Source organism: Camarhynchus parvulus, chromosome 21 (genome assembly GCF_901933205.1).
Source record: "Camarhynchus parvulus chromosome 21, STF_HiC, whole genome shotgun sequence".
In the NCBI taxonomy this organism is placed as follows: Eukaryota; Metazoa; Chordata; class Aves; order Passeriformes; family Thraupidae; genus Camarhynchus; species Camarhynchus parvulus.
The window spans coordinates 3,318,402-3,339,920 of NC_044591.1; the positions used below are offsets into that span (position 1 = coordinate 3,318,402).

Sequence of the window (21,519 nt, forward strand, 5' to 3'; positions counted from 1 at the left end):
TTGTGTTTTCTTCTTACCCTCAGTTGTACAATGCGGGTTGGAAAAGGAATCCATCCTGATGGCATGCCTGGCTGGTGCCAGGGTTTCTCCCTGGATGGTGGCAGTGGTGTCAGAGCCCTCAAGGTGATCCAGCATGGAAACAGGCCAGGCCTCATCTATAACATTGGTAGGTGGTGATGGGAACACTGGAAAACCCTGTGGAGCTCTTGGTGAGATACAATGGCAGTGACACAAGAAACAGAACAATTGCAGCAGGGAAATGTATCTTCTTAAAGGCTTTTGAGGGTCCAGAGAAAACCATTAAACAAAAGATAGTGTTCTAAGTATTTTTATATCTTATCAGCTTTCAGTTATTTTTAATTTTACATTTCATCACTGAGTGTTAATAACTACATTGGCAAACTGTTCTGTCTGCTTCTGTGTTTTTATTCCCTTTGCATGTTAATTCTAAATCCCATGACATTACTTTGATTATTTTGTGTGTCTGTGCATTGTAACTGTTCATCCATGTGCTGCTTCTCTGAGTTTTGCTTGGTGGTGCCTGCATAGGCTGATGTGCAGGAGTGCAGCTTCTGGATTCCTTGTGCTCCTGGTGTACATAAAGTACAAGCAGGTTTTAGTTTTGAATTAAATGAGAGTCTGGAAGTTACTCCACAGTGATTTTCAAGGAATTTTTCATATGTTTAAAAGTGAAATAATTACTTGCATTGGTAAATTTGTGATTGGGAATTGTTTTTGGGTTTTTTATCTTCAGTTGTCTTCAGTATCTAAGTTGTACTTGAGAAATAGAGGGTAACAGATGGCATAAGGTTCCATTAACTGTTTAAAATAAAATAATGTTCCAGTGAAGGCAGTTGTATGGCACAAAGGCTTCATCTCAGGAACACAAGAAAGAACTTACGTTCTCTGAAATATACTGTGGGACTGTCTTTTCCTTTGGTAAATAAGAGCTATATTTCCACCTTGTTTTTATGACTAGGTATTGATGTTAAAAAAGGCAGAGGCCGTTACATTGACACCTGCATGGTCACCTTTGCTCCCCGGTACCTGTTGGACAATAAATCAAGTTACAAACTGGCCTTTGTTCAGCGGGAATTTGCCAGAGGTCAGGTAAGGAGCTTCCTGGTTGTGACTTTTTAGTACAGTACTCTCCTGGTTCAGGGCAGATTTGGGTGAGAACCTCCAAAGGGGTTCCTCTAGAAAGCAGATTCGGGTGGCTCATCCCTCACCTGGTTTGGGGAAAATACTTCCTTGGAGAAAAGTGGAAAAAAACCATTTTATTTAATAGGCAAAGCATTCACCAGCACAAAAAATTAACAATACTAAGCAATTAAACCTCTTGCTGCTCCAAAAGAGATGATAAACTCAGAAAGCCCCTCCATGGGCTGTGGCTTGGCTCACTCAGTCTCTTATCAGTCTCCTATCAGTCCCTCTGGCACTGGAAAAAATGTCTCAGCCCAGGCCCAGCCTGGTGGGCTGTAGGTGAGAGCTGCCAGTGCTCTTCTGCGTGTTCAGTCCAGAGCAGGTTTAAACAGCTCCAAAGAAAAAGAAAAACCACAATCCAGGGAACTTCTCTGCCTCAGCTAGCTAAAAGCAAAGGAGTGCTCTGTCCCACTGTCTGTCCATGCTGCAGACAACACGGTCCAGGAGAAGGAATGTGGAAGAGTGAGTGCAGTGTCTGAAAACAAACTGCCTGCTTCTTCTTCCCCCCACTTTGGTCTCAGAACCAGTCTTTAAGGGTGCAAAACTTATTTCTGGGCTAAGCAGACAAATGGGGATATGAACATCATAAAGTCACCCCAAGACTGCACTTAGTCACAGCATCTGCCCACCAAGAAGAGCAGACATTGTTCTGAAAGTATTGTTGGCTGGTTATGAGGATCTTTCTCATTATCCCAATAGCAATGGAATAATGAGAAGACAGACCTGACAGAAGAATGGCTGTGTTTGTATTTTAGAGGTGTTTGTATTTTAGAGGAAATATTGAGTAGCTGTAGTTATTACCAGAGCACAGGAGTACTATGAAATTTCTTGCTTTATTTTATGAAGCATTGAACGGTTCAAAACAACTATTGCTTTGAGATGTCATCTATAAATCAACACAGGCCAATGGCAGCAAAGTGATGGATATCCACCCATTTAAGACATTTGATCATAAAACACAAGCTAAAACAGTGACAAGGCAGAGATGAATGTTTGTGTTCAGATTAACATCTCAAGGTCAGAGTGCCTAGGCATATCAATGAGAAATTTCAGCTAACACTCTAAGAATATTAATCTAGAAATGTGTAATAGTAAACTAATGAAGATATTGAATTTTAATGACATCTTTTTTGATTGTCTAAGAAAATATTTATAGTATACTAATCACAGAGTGATTGGAATTTGTTCTGGATTTTTCAGTGCTGGGATTATTTACCAATTTTTTCCCAATTTCTGGTCCTAGGGAGCATCCAATCCTGATGGCTACATCTCCACCCTCCCTGGTTCCAGTGTTGTGTTCCACTGGCCACGGAATGATTATGATCAGCTGTTGTGTGTGAGGCTGATGGAAGTCCCAAACTGCATCTGGTCTGGGGGCTTTGAGGTCAACAAGAACAATTCGTTCCACATTAATATGAGGTAGCTGTGACCTGTAAATCCTCTGCAGCTGCTGTGTTTTGATAGAAGCAGCTGTTTAACACTGCAGATAATGCAGATCAGAAGTTGACATGTCTTGTACTGTGATCTTCTTCAGGGATACCCTGGGAAAATGTTACTTTTTAAGGGTAGAAATCACCCTCCAAGGAGCCACGTATCGCGTTGCATTCAGTGACACCGACCAGTTACCGCCGCCTTTCCGCATCGACAATTTCTCCAAGGTAAAACAACCAAACCCCATATTTTTCCTTTTTTTAGTAAAAAAGTAATTCTTCTGTATTTGTTAGAAGTGGGAGATGACTAACTTGTGTAATGAAATAAAATGAAAGTCTGTCTATTTGTCTGTAGTAATTGCAGTTTTCTGAAGTTCTAGTAAATGTTGGTAGTACACAGCTACATCATCTTTTTCAAATAATGGTGGTAACGTTGTGGCTTTCATGAGTGCTTTAAAAGTCTTACAAGGAAGAGAAATATTACCAATGAGAGGCATGGAATTTAATCTGTTCTAATCTTGTAATTTAGATTAGCAGGGTTTGAGATGCTCCTGCATCACATTTCACACAGATGACAGATAAAAGCAAAGATGATGTTTATCATCTCTTTAAGACTCTATTCACTTGAGACCTGAATGGAAGAATATGCATATGGAAATGATAGGGGGTAGGGAGAAAGAAGTGATCTGAGCATGTTTTAGTCATCAACTCCTGGTATGTGAGTAAATGATAGCAAAAAGTCTGTCTGATGAGCAATTCCTGTATGAACAAACTCCTCTTTGCTGACTGTTACAGGTCCCAGTTGTGTTTAAGCAGCACGGGGTGGTGGAGCCCAGGCTGTCCACTGATGTGAAGCCCATGACCTCTCTGGATTATGCATGGGATGAGCCAATCCTGCCTCCCTTCATCACCCTGACAGTGAAAGGAGCAGGCTCCTCAGAAGTTATGTGCTGTATGAATGACTTCCAAGACAGCAAACTGCTCTACTATGAAAACTTCATCTATATTGCTGCTACATATACTTTCTCAGGGTAATTCTTGATATCTTTGATGGAAATACTTCTAACGTTCACATTAAGCTTTAATTAATTAATATCAAATTATTATTCTCTTTATGGTTACCATTAAAAAGTTTTTCCCATGGAGTTAAACTTCTGTCTACCTTGTAGCTAGCAGAAGAAATGCCAAATTCAGAAGCTGTCTGGTTGTTAGTAATTTGTGTGTTTTACCTCATTTGGACATAGTACCTTTGCTTTAGAGGTGCAGCTTGACAGTTATTCTGTCACACAGTGAGAAGGATTTAGCTTCTGGCATCTGCTGTGACCCCACTATGTGGTCTTGGAAGAGTTGGGATGTTTGGGATCCCCCTCTGAGGACTTAATGTTTTTTGGTGTATAAAGGACACTTTACCACAAGTCACACCTATTTACAACATGCCTGTGAGGTTTAGGCTTGCACTAGTTTATATGCTACTGAAAACAGCTCTGGGAGATTGATACAGAGCTTTGTTGCTTTCCTCAAAATGAGGTAGGAAACTGTCTTTTAATTCATCTGTTTTGCCTGTGAAATTCTAGTTCCAGTGAGAAATCAAAGCCCCTTTTAAGAATTTACTCAAGTTACCAGCCTGCCCTGGTAGTTCCTAACAAGAGGGGAAAACCTCCCAATATAAATGTTAGTCTGATGGGCTGTATTGGAAGTGTAAACTTCCAGCTAAAATTTGATGCAGATCTAACTTGTGCTACAGAAGAAGCTGCTGAACAAACATGATGCTGTTTTCTTGGTTCCAGGTTACAGGAGCCAAGTGTAAGACCAGTTACTTCAAATAAGGATGCTGCAAATGCAGAGCTTGTCCTCGATGTTTCTCCAAAGACTCAACGAGTTTTGCTGAAAAAGAAGGTACCAGGACACATTTGACTTTTTTTTTAAACAATACTGTTGCTATGTGCTGAAGTAAAATCAAATGCTAAGAGTAGGACAACATTAAAAAAAAAAGTTCTAGTTTCTAAAGGGTAGAGAAAGACTCCAAACTGATAGGTTATTTTATTTTGAGTTGTGGTGATGCTTCTGTATAAGACTTTTATAGGGGTAAAGGTGACAGAAATGGGAACTGGACTAAAGTGGCAAGGAAGGTTGTAAATGCCTCCTAGACAGCAGAATATGGTACTTGTGCATTGGATAGTCTCCTGAAGTTACAAGGTAGGACATGCTTCCTTTTTGGGAGCATTGTAAGCCAAGTCATCTATTTCTGGAGCTCTTAAGAAATAGAAACTGTGTTTAAATATTGCTGAGATGAACAAACAGCTTTTAAATGCAGCTCTTCATCTAGCTGCTGTTGTGTATTCATTGAACATCAGAGTTCAATCAGAAGCCTTTATCCAGTCTAGTTCCTAATTCTAATTCAGGGCTCTGAAGTTAAATATAAACAATTCATTCCAAGAATTATAGTTCAAAGCCTCTGATAGCAAAACAGAACGAAAATATTTGCTCTGTATTGTATTTAAATGTTGAATTTTTCTGTAACAGGAGCCAGGAAAGCGATCCCAGCTCTGGAGGATGACAGACTCAGGAATGCTTTGCCATGAAGGTTCTTCAGTTCCTCACAACCCCCACAAACCTTCCCCTCGCTCTGAGGACTCCAGTATGATTTTGGATATTGCAGGCCTAGCAGCTGTGACAAATAACAGGTATTGAAATACATACATACATTGAATACAGTTCAAACATTGAAATGCATACATTGAATACAGTTCAAACATTGAAATGCATACATTGAATACAGTTCCTCAGGAAACTGATGGGGGTTTCTAACAATGTCTTTGAAAACATACTTAATCTGATAGTCTCTGAATATGGAAAGACATTGTTCTGAAGGAATATGAAAGAGCTGGATTGTGTCTGGTTTTATTAGAAGATCTTATGATCATCTGTGTGACTTGGAAATACTTGTAAAAGCGTGGCTCATGCCTTTTTAGCAGGTGACTCTTGACAGAGCACTTCAGAAGAGAGATTAGGAAAATGAACTGGGGCAAAATAAATGCTCAGCATTAACACAAGTGCAGGGTAAAAGTTGTGAGGAGCATCCTGTGAGCACTGAGGCTTCCCCTGCAGGTACGAGCCCCTGATGCTGAGACGGCCGGACCGGCGGCGCAGCACCACCCAGACGTGGAGCTTCCAGGATGGGAAGCTGACCTGTGGCATCCCTGGCCTTGTCGTCCAAGTCAGTACTGATCATGTCTCAAACCTGTTTTGTTTGCTGCTGATGTAGATGACAGAATCGTTTGGGATTAGTATTGAAGTGAACTAAAAGCTATGAGACAAGTTCAGGATACAGAGCAAAACAAACTTGTGCAAGCACCTTATGTTTTAAGTTTATATTTGAATGTTCTTATTAATTTCAAATAGTTAAAGATCTTGTACACTATTAATTAGAAATTAGAAAAGTATTTTAGTTAGTACCATGATATTGCATCGATCATTTACTGCAGTGTAGTAAGTTACTTCTTGAAGCAACCAAAAATCTCTGTATTGCTGTCTTTAGACAGCAATAAATAAGGATTGACTCAGTAAGGATTTACATTCTCATGCACAGGTCCAGAGTTCATCTTTTAAAAAGCTTCCTATCATTTTGGAAGGCTTTTCAGGAAGAACTTTCCAATGTCCCTTGATGATGTGATAGCTTCAGTTTTAAAGGTGCAGTGGGAATACTTAATTCCCACTTAATTATCAATTACTTAATTATTGATCTTGGCTGCTCCTTTTATCTGCCAACTAATTAAACATGAGTTAGTAGAAACTTTAGTAATAGCAAGTAAAATACTGCTGGACTGATCTTCTTTTAGTTCTGAAGAATAAGGAGAGGAAAGTAAAATACCATTTTAAATTAATATATGTAAATAGTTATCTGAAATGTTTACCTATTGCTTAATTGCTTAATTTTCTTTCCTTCCTTTTTTTTCTTTCTCCAGGCAAAGGGAGGAATAAAGGGTCTTCACGATGGAGCTGAAGTTGTTCTAGGTCCTGATAACTCACTTGAGCTTTTGGGGCCAGTTCCACCTGAACAGCAGTTCACAAACCAAAAGATGAGACCTGGCTCAGGAGTGCTGGCTGTGAGAGTCATCCCAGATGGGCCAACTAGAGTTCTGCAGGTGACAGTCCTTCATTAACTAGAATCTAGTTACATTCTTTTGCTTATACTGGAAATACTCTTTTTCTGTATTAAATCTTTAAATCCTTATGAAAAGCTGCCTTTATAATGACATGAAGGGGATGGGAATATCATAAACCAGAAGTAGTTAGTACAAAAGTTTCCTTGTCCTTAATTTTTTAAAAAGATAATTTACTAAGGTAGGGCAACGTAGTTATTATTATATAGGGGAAGCCTCACTTATTTATATATATGAAAGGGATCATTGTAGTAATTTATTTATCATTATATTTATATATATGAAAGGGATCATTGTGGTAATTTATTTATTTTCAGATCACTGATTGTAACCAACGTAGAAGTGATCGTTCATTCAGTGAAGGAGAACAACTGCCAGTTTCAGAACAAGATCTGCGCAAGTTCAAAAATCCAGATACAGAGCAGGAATTGGAAGTAAGATATGACAACTAGTACTTGTCTTTTTTATTTTAATTTTCCTTTCTAGATTTCAGGAGGGGGATGATGGTCAGTTACCTCTCCTAATGATGACCTCGTGTTATGAACTTTAGATTTTCCTGCTACAGCTTCTTGTTCTTGGGTTAATATGTCTTAACCTTCTTGAGTCTAAGACTAATTGTTAAAGAGCTAGTAATTGTTAAAGAGCTCCAGGATCATCTGGAGATGATACTAAAAAAATAATTTCTTTGCAGAAATGTGTATTTGTTATCACAGGTTTATTCAGTGCTGGTTTGTTAGTGGTGGGTTTTTTCCCCTTCTTTTCTCAGGTGCTTGTGAAACTGGAAGGTGGAATAGGATTGTCTTTGGTCAACAAAGTCCCTGAAGAGCTTGTGTTTGCAAGCCTCACCAACATTAATGTCCACTACACTCAGCTCTCAACTGGTCAGGTGCTAGAGCTCAGTGTGCAAGATATACAGGTATTTGCCATTTTGAAATAAATTAATTTATTCATGGGTCTTCTTCAGGTTTTTTTTGAGTCATAATAGGTTTGAAAAATGTTTAGAGCAATGACTGAGATTTTAATTCCTAAAGTATCACTGCAGTTTCAATGCCATTTTCTGTCCATTGTGTAGGTGGACAACCAACTTCTTGGCACCACACAGCCTTTTATGCTCTTTCTGACACCCAAGAGGATTGAGAATGGGCCCCTGGACCCTGCTCCTGCTGTGCAAGTCAATGCCATGAAATTTCCCAGTAAAAATGCACTGACTGATATATACAAGGTAAACCACAATGTTCTGTTTGTGTAACATAGATATTACTTAAATGACCTTTCCTGTTCTTAATTTTTACTTGTAATCTGAATTCAGTGGTTTGCGAAATACACTTTGTTGAATCAGTTCTGAAGCTTAAAGGACACAGTGCCCATCTTTTCATGTTCACAGTGTTTGAAGCTATAGAACTGTGATGAACAGGGTAATAATTACATTTAAAAATGTGACAATTCACTCCAGACCCCAGTCTGTCCATGTCTCTGACCTTACTTTTCAAGGCAGTTATTCTCTCCTGAAAACTGTAGCACAGTGAACCAGAATATCTGTGTTTTATTCTTCAGGAGTTGAATACAAGGTTATAAATTCTCTGTGGTAAGCTGTTATCTTGCTTCATAAATCTGGTTCTGTGCACTGCAGTCATTTGGGAACGTTGGTTGTAAATTTATCCACCAACTGTGGATAAATGTACTGTGATGGCAAAACTGAGTTGGTTGTCAAGACTTACTTTCTCACTTGGAATCTTCACCCCTGTATTTTGACTCTGTTCTGAAAAGCAGCTGATTTTAGTGCTGGAAATGCAGCTAAGATTTTGAAGTGTTAGGATTAGGTAATTAAATACAAGGCCTTCCAGAAAATTGAAATAATCATCACTATTTGAAATAATCATCACTAGTTGAAATAATTATCACTAGTTGTAGATAACTTGAAGCGAAGAAAGCTACCAAAGACATTTTGAAGATGGGAGTCTTGCTATAAATCCATGAAAGTGAAAATATTCCATTGAAATAGAGTCCTTTTTAATAGCTTACATGGGTTATATATCTGGTGTTAATGCTGTAAACTGAGACTTGTTTATCTCTGTAGCATCTGATGATCACTGCCCGAAAGTTCACAGTTCAAATTGAGGAGAAACTTCTTCTGAAGCTGTTGAGTTTCTTTGGCTACGGCCAGTCGGAATCAGGTGTGGTATAACATTGCACAGCCCAGTTTTACAATGTACAGAAGTATTATGATCTTTGTGTATAAAGTAAGTAGAAAACACCAGCACACTGTTGGCTGTGTGGAACCTCCCACTCTTGAGCAGAGCTGGAAATGCCTCAGTGGACCCTGTGAAGCTCTTGATGGTGTTGTGCCTGTGGCAGAGCTCAGGTGATGGCCCAAGTCCAGCCTGTCTCTGTATCTGCATTCATCTGAACTGGGATAAAAGAAATTGTGTTATTACTTTAGCAAGCCACTTTGTTTAGTGACTTGTTTAATTTGTTTATTTAACCCAGGGCTAGAAGTGGGATCTGTGTTAATTTGTTCCTTGGGCAGTTCCTCTTGCTTCACTGCAAGAAAATTTTGTCTGACCTTTGTTGTGGCATCCATACCCCTGGTTTAAATTGTAATGTAAGTTTTCTTTCATTCACTGAGGCAAGACAGACCTTTTCAATCTTCTGATCTCATAGGTGCTATTCTAATTCTCCTATTTTAGTGTTTATCTGTGCTTTGGAAACTTTCTGAAATGTTTGTTTTGGAGTGGCAATTGAAAAAGTCACTTCTATTATGCCTGTGTACTGTTACATAATAACTGTCACAGGAAAAGAACTGTTTTTGGCATGATTCCAAATGGGGCCAAGCCTACAAATGATGCTCCAGAGTTCTGTCTTGCTAATCCACAGTATCCCCTGAATTGTCTCTGGAAAAATAACAGTGTTGCATTTCTCAGAGGACTTTCAAACTTAAATCTCTTGTGATGAGGAAGAAGTACAAATTTTGAGTTTTGCTCTTAGCCTTTTAACTAATCTCCCCTTTGTTCTGGTTTACCCTGTTCCTTTTGCTCTTTTTTTTTCCCTTACTTACTGTACATTATTTGTAGTTTATCTGCTGATGTTATCCTAGATTCAGACAAAAATAACTTTCTCATTTTTAGTTAGCATGTTTTATTGCTCATAAGTCAGAGTTCATAAGGTTTGGTCATCTTTCATCTTTGCCCTGCTTCCTCACACCACCCAGGTGCTCTTACAAATAGCATAAGCCTATTAATGTCAACCAAATTTGAGTCACTCTCCATGTAAATTGATTTATTGGATGTTTTCCATGTAGGCATGTTGGCCATTGTGTAGGGAATATTTGAAAGCTTGCTTTGTGCATTATATTCCTGGTTAAGTGTGTAAGGAATTACAGAGAGGGTAGAGAGAGGAAAACAGACTGTAAGAGCACGACTGCACAGTAGGAGCTTTGCATAATCATGTGTTATCCCCTTGTTTCTGTGTGCTGATAAAGAGAAATTAGAAGTGAGATTAAAAGCTCAAATAACAGGTTTTAGAGATGCAGAGAGATCTGACAAAAATTCTCGAGCCTCGGAGGTCAACTTGGTGTCACAAGGCATGAGTAATTTTGCTGGCTCCACCAGCAGTCACACATAGTTTTTATTTGTGCAGAGGATTGTTAACTCTTAACACAGTGTGCATTCCTAACCCCATATTTATTTATCTTTAATTGGTTCTGATTCCTGTGTTTTGTCTGGATGCAGAGGTTGAAAATTATGATGAAAACCTCCATGAGAAGGTTGTTGAACAAGGCGGAGCACAGAAACGATACTACTTTGAAAATCTGAAAATCAGTGTGCCTCAAATCAAGTTGAGTGTCTTCACTTCCAACAAGCTCCCTTTGGATCTCAAGGTACACCAGTGCATTCCCAGAGTGGGCTTCCAGTAAAGAGGAAGAAAAGAGAACAGATGCTTTCACTTAACACTCTCAGTTTCCATTTACTCTTGCATTATCCAAGTTAAAAATAATAGAAGTTCCAGCAACTTCTGACATTTAATTTGCATAATTTCCAGTCTCTTCTGTAATAGTCCTTCATTTTTGTAATTTCAGTTGAAGCACAGCCAACTGGACCTAATGACTCACTGCTTTGCAAAGGACCTTAGTTACAATGATGGAAGTGTAAAGAACTTAAAGGGATTTACTGTTTTAAGATAAGAAGTTATTCAACTTCTTATACAAATACAGGACAAATCTGACTGTTTTCATCCAAAAAAAAGTTGTTTCATTGGAATTGAAGAATTTGCATGCGGACTGTGCAAAATGATTGAAAATTAAAGTGAACTGAGATTGAGTATGAACTTAAAGTCAGTTAAGTCTGATTTTAAGTTCATACTCAATCTCAGTTCACTGGGAAGTCTGGTCTTTTTCAGTAATCTCATCCAGTGTTCCCAAATCATGTGTTAGGACCTTCCTGGCCACAATCAAGTGGCAGCAGTCAGTTGCCACTTCAAAAATGATTGATTTAACATTTCAGTCAGAAATACTTGAGTTCTCTCTGAGCTGATACAACTACTTCCCTCCAAGGTGGGAGAGATAAAACCAACCACCCAAACCATAAAACACCCTCCCCATTGTGGAGGAACTGAGCTGCTGCCTTTTCAAAAAACCAAAACTGAGACACCAACTGGGCTTTTTTGTTCTTGATATTAAGGACATCACGATGAGTAAGCTTCTAAAGAAATTTAGTGTTGGGTAATGAATGTCTGTCATGGATTCCTACCAAGATGATCCAGAAAATCACCAGTCCTACGTTCTTGTGTTCTTTTTACTGAATCCTTGTGCCAAGGACAGTTCAACAGCTAGTTGGGGTATTCCTTAGCTGTGATATTCCTAGCTAGAATATTCCTTGGCTGTGATATTCCTTACTGCTCAATAATAGCAGCCCTGTCCTGAATATGTAGTTGCACTTCAGCCTCAACATGAATACCCTTGTAACTGCGTTAGTTGAAATGCAGGCTGAGGAGGCAGAACTAGTGGTGAGTGCCTTTAAGAACCCAGCACTGTGCACTGTTCTGTTTGGATTTCCTACCACCCTTGGTATAGGATTGCACATGGATCCATCTTGGCAGCATTCCCTAGAGAAAACCTGGCATATACATTTTTCTCCATAATGCTAACAGTCCCTGCATATTCTGTATATTGACTTTCACAGAAAGAGTTCAATTCAGTTCTGTAGCCCAGGAGAGTTCAGGGTAGGAGGGAGAGAATAATCACAGTAGAGCCTTTGTGGAAGTTTTTCTAACTACCTCTAATGTTTCTGGCTTGGACATGGCTGTCTGGTAATTTGGTGTAGACAGATTATTTTTATTAGGTACCAGTATTAACAAAGTTGTCTTATATAATATCTGATAGTTAAACAGGAAATTACTTCCTACCCAAGTGAATAATGAGGACTACTCTGGTTGGTCATCCATTTACTGAAAAAATAAATAGCTCTTTTCTTACACACAAACTTAGCTCAGACCTGTAACTTGCCTTAATTGCCTGCAGATGGCACAAAAACTCGTGTTCCTTCTAGCAGGCAGCTTGGTGGTTAATGTGTAAAGATAAAACATCAACCTGAAGCTTCTTGCCTTCTTCAGAGTGTCTGATGTTGGTGAGTGTGCAGATGCCACTATCAAGACCTGAAGAAGGGTCCTCTTTCAGTCTTAAAAAATTAGTTTTCTTATAATTTTTTCCAAATTATTTTATTTATGTGTGTCTCTATTTGGATGTATAGCTTGTCCACCTTAACTGTGGTTTTTTATTTATAAATTGCACAAAGTACAGATGGCCTATGAACTAATTACAGTCTTAGTTTTCTTCCTTGAAAAATAATGGGCAATGCTAGTTTGAAGAATTTCTTTAGACCACATAATGTTAAGAAATGAGCCTCAGGCTTACAGGAAATTATGTATGTTATTCTAGCTCATCTTGACACTTAATCCCTTCACAGAAGTTCAGCAGGGTGGAAAATATCCAGTTTTGTCAAGAAAATTCATTTAGGGTTGAAGAAATGCAGTGCTCAGAAGCTATCAATGCTTAGAATTGAAAGGTTTGTGGGTGACTGCTCTCTATATCAGTGTCCACAGTGCAGTGGTAGAGAACTCCAGCAGCTTCAGAGAATTTTGGTTTGTTACCCATTTAAAGGATGCTGTGAATGAGAAGCAGAGAGAAGAATTACAATGGCAATGTCTTTTATTTACTCAGGCATTGAAAAGCACCCTGGGCTTCCCTCTGATCCGATTTGAGGATGCTGTGATTAATCTGGATCCTTTCACTCGGGTCCATCCATATGAAACTCAGGAGTTCATCATTAATGACATTCTGAAACACTTCCAGGAGGTCAGTGTGGTTGAGATGATGTTGTGGCAAAGGTTGAACTTCTCTTGGTTGAGGAGTTCTCCACTGGGGATGTGGGAACTCTTTCCTGACTATCAAGTGTCACTGCTGTGTGGCTTCTTTGGTCTATGGAGAAGTAGTATCCCAGAAGAAATCTAAAATACACTGCATTTTAAGATTAAGCTATTGTTAATTTTACTGGTATTTGTGTGTTGATTTCTCTCATAAACCTACCTGGACTGGCATAAGCTTCTGTTGTGGGTGGGATGGTTTTTTTCCCTCAACCTTGCTGGTGTAAATGTGATCCATAAGAAATACTTCATTCTTCCTCTTGATTTTCCAGGAGCTGCTGAGTCAGGCAGCAAGCATTCTAGGGTCTGTGGATTTCCTTGGCAACCCTATGGGCCTACTGAATGATGTTTCAGAAGGTGTTACTGGACTTATAAAGTATGGCAATGTGGGTGGTCTCATCAGAAATGTCACTCATGGAGTATCAAACTCTGCTGCAAAGGTAAAAACTGTGATATTAAAGTTTGCTATAACAATAAGCAAAAAAGAGGCAAAAAGTCAAATAGAACTATTGACCATGCTTGAATTGCTTGATCTTTGTTTTGTAAAAATGACATTTGAAGTGTAGATTTTCTTAAATGCTTTCTATACATCCCAGAGATGCCAGAAACAGGAGTCAGTGAAGCACTCAAAGCCCTATTATTGCTGTACAGATACTTGCAAGTTCAATCAACAGCTAACCAAAAGGAGAAATAATTTGCTCCTACATGCAAATGAACAAAGCTGTGTTAAATTATGTATATAATCAACACAGAGAGAGAGAGCACTAGAGAAAGGTGGAGTATTAGGGGTTATTTAGTATAACAGGAATTGTTAGTTTTTATTTTTAAGAAGTGATTAAGCTGATGTGAATAGCAATTATTATGCTGACACTTGAGGTTTGGGGGGTTTTGTGCCACATAACAACAAACTAAAGAATTTCCAGATTGCTTTGTATTTATCTGTAGTTTATTTCCAAAGTCTCTGCATGGTGAACATTCTTTTGTCCTTCCTGATAACAGCTGAAAGAATTCAATTATATCAGTGAAAATAACTGTATTTAGTGCCCAAGAGAGGCAGGAGTCAGAAACACGAAGTAGTTTGGATCATGGTTGATGCTGTACTTGATAGTTAGCAAAAATGTTCTTGAAAAGTTTTGTTACATACATGGTGTGCTGGCATGAGTCCCTTCATGGGTACAGCTGCAGTAATTTTTGACACAAGGACATATTGGTAAGTTTGATTTTGTAAAAATTCTTTACTTTCTATTTTTATCATTTTCCTAACAGGTAACTTTGTGTGTATTGTCATGCTTCATCTTTTAATAACCTTTCCCACTTATTTGTGTACAAGGAAATCTGCTTTTCCCCTTCCTTAGTGAAAAAAGGTAATTCAGAAGATGTGAAATGCAGAGTCTGTGTAATTACAGAGAGGTCAAGACTACCATTGTCTAACCTAGTCCATCACCAAGTGCAGAGCTGGATCTGACCCAGAGAGCTGAGCCATGAGCAAAGATGACATGCACATTCTCTGTCATAATTATCTTGTTTGCAGCATTAGCCTATTTTGCACAATTTCAAGAAATTCAAACAAAATTCTATGTTGATATTCATGCCTTCATCTCCTAGTAGGTGCTGCTGTAATTCTCAGCACTGCAAATCCAAGCAGTCTGGTAGAAGACTTGCTGAGCTTCTGGAAGGCAGCTGGATCTGTCTGCAGACGAGTCCTTCTGTCCATGCTTTGTCCTCATGGCTGTGGTCTCTGGTGACCCATCCACTCCACCCAATGGAGTATGTTTCTTTAGAGTTTCCTTTCTATAAAGTGGTGTTTCCTCATTGCAGTCACATCTGCAGCAACAGTCTCATAAATCTTCCTTTAAAAGGCACGAGCCTTCCTCTGTTTCCCACAAGGGCAAGGTCATTCTTTGAACTTTGGAGTCATTTGTAACCAAGGGGTTTGTGAAGGAAGATTTTCAAAGGCAGAAGGGCAGTTGGATGCTGAACTCTTTTCAAAATTCAACAGGAGCTGAGTGCCTGCTTCCCATTTATACCTTTGAAAATCACCCCATGTACTATTTATTAGTCTTCCCAGGTATTTTTTCTTTCTCCTTGATATATCAGAAATGGCTCTGTGATGCAAGTCTCACACAGTTCCCTTTTCAAAGCTTTTTATATGGTTTATATATTTGTCCTTTTGGAACAAGGAGAGAAAGCCATAATTTAAGAAAGCTTAGTAGTACATTGTGGAGCTCCTTGATTAATCCTCTTTCCAAAGGTTGAATCTTAATTCTGCTGCATAGAAGACAATGGTACAAAAGGCTCAAATAGTCAGGTTGAATTCTTCCTTATGTGTTGCACTGCTTTCAGGCATTTAAATCTGCTTGAAAACTAAGCAAGGAATGTCCATAAGATAAAAAAATTGGCATTTCAAGTTCATTTTGGGATATATTATGTTCATGGGACAACACAGTAATTTGTCTTTTACTTTCTGCTCTACCTTCTTTGTGCCTTATGAGTGTTTCTAGGGTATGTAAAGTATTGGTAAAGAAAATTATGCGGAGAGAAAAAACAATTTGAGTTAGTCAAGAGAAACAAAACTGAAACAATAGGTCGTTTTCATCTTGCTGTTGGTGCTCCAGGAAGGTATTTTTAAGTATATTTTCACTGCATAAATTTTCACCTGATTTGGCTGTGCCACAGAGGGCTCTTGTCTTTGCAGCTAATTCTGTGGCTCTGGTAACTAAAGCAGCCAAAACTTAGAGGAGCCTGTGTCCTGCACAGGCACTGAGGGCTGGGAAAAATCTCCATTTTGGTTGTCTCACTACCTGACTTATGAAGTGTCTAAAATAAAAATCTATCCTAGATTTTAAGATGAGTTAGCTATTGAGGTGTGAGTAGATAGATAAACAAAGAGTAATACTATAATCATGGCTTTTAAAGCAACACTGCTCAACTGAATCGAGAAGTAAGCTATTGGAGTTGTATCTGGTTTTGTCATTTTATTGCTTTTCTATTTTATAGTTGTGCTGATTATCCCTGTAATGGCTTTTCCATGCATTTCAGAGCATGCAGTGGGTAATGCCTTCTTTCAAGTGGAGAGCTGCAGTGTATTTAAATTGGCACAAAACCTTAGGTTAAATAAAGTTCACTCCAGACAGTTTTGTAGTTTTTATCCCTTGGAGATTCCAAGTTCTGTATTTTAAAAAGTTCTTTGATCCTAAATATAGACACCAGAGGGAATTACATTCCCTCTGAATGGAGCCTTCTATAGTTGCCATATGCGTGGAAATGTCTCACATTCTTGGCATCCACACTTTTTTTATTTCCCCCGTTAGGCATGATAGAACTAAATCCTAAATTTCCCCTGTTTCAGATGTGTTTCAATTAGAAATGAATATTGAACACTGAATGAGGAACTGAACAGAACTGTTCTGTAGCTTGTGTTTTCCAAATGAGAAATAAGTGTGGTTGTATCTATTACTGGCAAATAGGTGTTCTGCTGACAAATGGTGGTAAAGGATTGAAAAGATTCATAGCTTGTCAATACTGTGTTTAATGTCTCTGATTTCTCTCTACCTCTACCATAAATTCTCTTATCTTTTAGGAATTGTGAGCAAATAGTAGTGTAGCTGTTATGACTCTGTTAGGTCAAGGGATATAGAATGGAGATAATTGTTTTGTACCTCCCTTCCTCTTGAGAAAAAGAATTTAATGAACTTCATGAAAGAGCTTAATTTTCATGTTGAACTCTGATGTTGCCATTTTAATTAGGCTTCTGAAGGAAAGGTAAGCCATCAGTCAGAGCTGCATTTTTCTGTTAGGTTTTTGGGAAGCAGGCAGAGTTGTGAGAGCCAGGCTTCCTTCCAGAAGGAGGCACCTGAGATGCCAGAACTTCCCTAGAGCAGAGTTGCAGCAAATTGCATTTGAGTGTCTGTTTTCTTTTATGGCTGATGAGCCTTTCTGCCCTGGACTTTCATTCCATCTGTTTATTTCAGCTGAGTTCAGACTGATGGCAGAGGTGCTTAGGTGCTTAACAGAGATAGGAAAAGAGGTGAGGTGTTAGAACCAGATAAGAAAACTTTAAGAGTAGTAAGGATGCTCCAGGTGAGTGTTTGGCCTGGAGGCAACTGTAGAACAGGAGCATGAAAGCAGCACAAAGGGAGATGTGAGTTTTAACCCTCCTTGTAGGATAAATCAAAGCAGAATCTCAAGTGGTTGGCAGTGACAGGAGGATAAAGATAACTGAATGGAAAATAAAGAGAAAGTAATAAAGGGATTATTTAAAAACAAATCTTGAACAAGCGTTTGACTTGCATGAATGTCAACTGTAACAAAGTTGGCAGCAAATACAATGAGAAGTGGCTGTACCAGAGCACAGAAGGAAGGTCTAGTTTGAGCAGGCTCTACCCAAAAACAGACAGAAAGGTTTCTAAAACAATCAAAGCTGATGATTGCCTTTTGTTTAAAGTGTTTTTGGTTATTTTTGCTCACTTAATCAATCACTCCTCTTTCATTCCGAAGCAAGAACCACTACCATTCTCCCATCTTGGGACTAACTGCAGTTAAGCTCTAGCAACATCAAAATGCCAAGGAAGTAGCTGAAAATAAAATCATATCTTGGTGTCAGGGAACTTCTAACAAAAGCCTTTCTATATGAAACCTGAGAAAGAAATACATGGTGGTGTTTTCCTCAGAAGAGTCTTAAACAGCATTATCAAGTGATGGTCATGGTGGTGTTTGGGTTCTGAGTTTGCTGAATGTCCTACCACTCTATATTTCCATGGTGTTTGTTTGATTCCTTGCTCTTTTCCTTAACTCCTGAGAGCAGAATGTGTGTGGTTAGTGTCAGTCTCACTGGATAAAGGTGAGGAAGGCCAGAATACATGTCATCTTCTGGGCGACCTTACAGATTAGAATTTGTCTTTTCCTTCAGGAAAGCTGGCAGTCATCCCTTACAAAGGGTAGTTGAGGCATTGAAATATTGGGATTTACTGTAATTTTTTCTATTCCAGCTATGATTTATACAATTTGGGTCAAATGTAGCTTTTTTGCATTTTCTTCTGTGTAATCTTTCTTTCCCAGTGTAGCATAGAGGCTCCTGCAGCCTGTCCAGGTGGCACTGCAGATCATCCTCAGTTTAACTTGCATTTCATCCACAGATTTGCAGGTTCACATAAGCAATGAGAATCTGTATCAAAATGTGTAGATTATGAGGTGGACAGCAATTGAAATCCCCAGGCAGAAATGCTGAGTACATGAGGGATATTACAGATGAGGCCATTTCCCCATTTCCTGCCAGTTTGGAAAGACAGCAAGTTTTATGACCAATTAGTGGCAATCAAAAGCCATGGAAAGTGTCAGTTTTAATGTGCAGAACATCTGGCATCTGTAACTAGTATCTTTGAAAGAGGTTTTGGGATAAAGGATCATCTTTGGGAAGTTTGAAGAATTTCTTCCTGGTTTTCATTTGTACCATGGGATAAAACGTGTGTGGCCAGCATCTAGGTTAAAAGTTTTCCTCTCTATTTGGTTTAAATTCAGCCTTTCTTTTACAGAGCTTCTTGCACAACGTGAACACACTTTACTCCAGTGTATTTTTATGTGGAGAAATGGGTATAGGTAGATTGAACAGAAATAATGGTATATTCTGTGGGAAGAACTGGTTTAAAGTGGGCTTAATGTCCTAAATGTACCTCATTCAAAAGCAAACTACACATTGGATGAGCCTTACCCAGGAGAAATTGCTCAATTGACCATGAGAGTCCTGTAACAATGCAGCAACTGCACACATGGAGATGCACAGCTGGGTAGAGGAATGTACAGGTGACCATTGGACAATTGAAAAAAAGAGAGATTAAAGAGTTTTAGGTTTCACACCAGCTCTACAGCTTCATTTCAAAGGGGTTTACCAACTGATTTTCCTGTAAAATAAAATGTACTGTTTCTGTTTTGCTGACTCATTGGAGAATTCAGTGAGCAAAGGAGAATTTAAAATGAGGTATGCAAAGAGTTGCCAAGTCATAAACTGTGACACTTGAAATAAGCATTTATCATAGATGAAATGAAATTTAGTTTTAACCTGCAGTTTTTGAGTGGTTACATGTCATGCAGACAGGCACATCTATCCCATATATCACCATTAGCATCTGAAGGAGAAAAAATGGGGTGTGGGTTTGAAATTCATCATTTCAGTCTTGACAAATGGCTGACTGCACCTCCCTACTGTGTATTTAAAGTTGTAGTGTTGAGTAGAATATTAAATAGTACAGACTTAAACTTGAAGCTCCTTAGCTGTGTATCCATGAGGAGTGAAAATTGTGTTTCTTTGTGCAGGGGAGAAGGCCAAGCTGTACCAGGAGATCCAAACAGCTCAGAGTTGTTCACTATTTATGCACATACACATGATGGCAGGTCCAATTAATGTGCTTGCATGGGCTTTCCTTCCAAATATCTAGAAACATGGACAGCCTGTTAGTTTTTAAACAGGAGGTTCTTTCAGATCCCAAGTGTAGTCTCAGGTGGTCATGGCAGAAAAAGAAATTGTCTGGAAAGAGCCTAAGTGCTGCAGTTAGTGCAGATGGAAATGCTTTTGGAAATCAAAATCAAGAGAGCTGGTAAAGATGATGTTAAAACCAAACCTAATGTACTCTCTCTTTGTTGTTACCTATTAACTCAAGGTACTGGATCTCTTGAGGCTTTTTCTCTGATTTTCAGTATATTGGGGTGTTTAAGGAAGGGGGGGAAAGAGGGCAAATAATTCCATTCCCAAAAAATAAACAAACATGAAGACCTTCAGGTTTGTTAAGAGTTAAGGCCGGGGGGAGGGGAATTATCTGTTAAGAGTATTAGTTGTTTAATAAAGCACAGTTGTCCTCCAGATGAACCCGCCAGTGACTCCGCAATTGGGGTCATTCCAAGTTCACGCTGTGGACTTTTGACTGCCTTTCTGTGTCTGTGAAAACAGCCGGCGGTTCCTGCAGGGATCACTCATTCAGCCCTGTAACACAAAACTATTGCCAGCGGGCACCTGCTGCTGCTGCTGCCGCGGCTTCCCGGGAGGTGCCGGGGGAAGCGCCCCCGCTGCCGGGGCACGGCGGGCTCGCAGCTCCCCGGGGACTCCCGGCTAATCAGCCTCCTCCAGCCGGCCCATCAGGGGTTCCCGGGCCGCCAGCAGCCCGTGTCAGCATGCATTAGGAAGCTCAGTTAACGATGGGATGTGAGCTAATTAAAGCTCCTTTACTTTGGGCGTGTGACATAAATAGAGGTGGGGAATGCTGCAGGGAATCTCAAGGAACATGTTTGTTCGGTAGGAAAAGCCGGCGGCTCCTCGTGGTTGTCAGTAATTTGGAGAGGGTCAAAGTTTATGTTGCTCTGAAAATGAGAAGCTGATTATCGCTTTTTGCTGATTTAGTATTTTCTAAATTAAGAGTGTGTTGGTGCTGTTCAGAGTGCCAGGACTTGTTTCTCTCTGCACAGCTTGGCTGGGTTATAAAAGCCTTGGAGGCTCGGCCTGAACTGTCCTTTCTGGTTAGGACTGGATTGAAGAGTTCACTTGGTCTGTCTTGATGTGTAAAGGAAAATGTGCAACTCTAGACCATATAAATATAACTGAATTCACAATCTTCCCTGCTAAAATGCCCCAAGTAATTCTTAAGAGACTGACCAAAGCCATGACAAAAGTACTTTGGGGAACAGCTTCATTTGAAACCTGACAAACAAACAGCTGTTATGTTTTCAAATAAAGGCATTTTACATTTTAGTCCCAGTATAACACACCATTGACCACAGTGATAGGAAGGGAGGAAGCTGTGTTGGTTGTCTGTGCCTACTGATGGCCAATTTGTAAAATTGAATATATACTGCTTCCACTCTATACCAGTGTGTGTACTGATGAGCCAAGAAGCTGCTCTAAAAGTTATTTTTATGGTAAGTCACAGAAATATATTACATATCAATCCTGAGACATTGCAGTAAAAGCAGGGGAATTTAGGCTGCAGATTTTACTGGACAAGTTGATCTGTCCTGTTGCACCCAGTCCTTGTGTATATCCAAGAATCTGGCAGGGCTTTTTGATTTTTGCACTTTCCAAAGAATAGCAGCAAGATTTGAGGATGACCTTTTTTAACCACAAATCCTAACAGCATATACATATGTCTCCTTAGCCTGGAACATGTACATTGTAAGGATTTTTTGCCTCCATAGGCAAATGCTTGATTTGTAACTGTTGTAATTTATCAGCTATCAGCATAAAAACAGACATCAGCATAAAAATTAGCTTCTTCTAAAATACCTTTAACAGGTTGTAGAGTTGTAGGAATAAAGGTGATTTT

At 39.2% G+C, this 21,519-nt stretch overlaps 1 protein-coding gene across 5 annotated transcripts in view; it reads left to right on the forward strand.

Annotated features, from left to right (window-relative positions):
• Positions 1-21,519, forward strand: part of VPS13D (vacuolar protein sorting 13 homolog D) — a 99,727-nt gene that overhangs the window by 49,043 nt on the left and 29,165 nt on the right. For all 5 annotated transcript variants that reach the window (XM_030963637.1, XM_030963633.1, XM_030963635.1 and 2 more), the window contains 16 exons: positions 24-166; positions 980-1,110; positions 2,447-2,622; positions 2,738-2,861; positions 3,429-3,664; positions 4,421-4,529; positions 5,157-5,317; positions 5,742-5,850; positions 6,599-6,778; positions 7,114-7,230; positions 7,563-7,712; positions 7,869-8,018; positions 8,874-8,970; positions 10,525-10,673; positions 13,011-13,145; positions 13,486-13,653. In XM_030963637.1, coding sequence (XP_030819497.1) covers positions 24-166; positions 980-1,110; positions 2,447-2,622; positions 2,738-2,861; positions 3,429-3,664; positions 4,421-4,529; positions 5,157-5,317; positions 5,742-5,850; positions 6,599-6,778; positions 7,114-7,230; positions 7,563-7,712; positions 7,869-8,018; positions 8,874-8,970; positions 10,525-10,673; positions 13,011-13,145; positions 13,486-13,653 — 2,335 coding nt within the window. The remainder of the gene's footprint in view (positions 1-23; positions 167-979; positions 1,111-2,446; positions 2,623-2,737; positions 2,862-3,428; positions 3,665-4,420; positions 4,530-5,156; positions 5,318-5,741; positions 5,851-6,598; positions 6,779-7,113; positions 7,231-7,562; positions 7,713-7,868; positions 8,019-8,873; positions 8,971-10,524; positions 10,674-13,010; positions 13,146-13,485; positions 13,654-21,519) is intronic.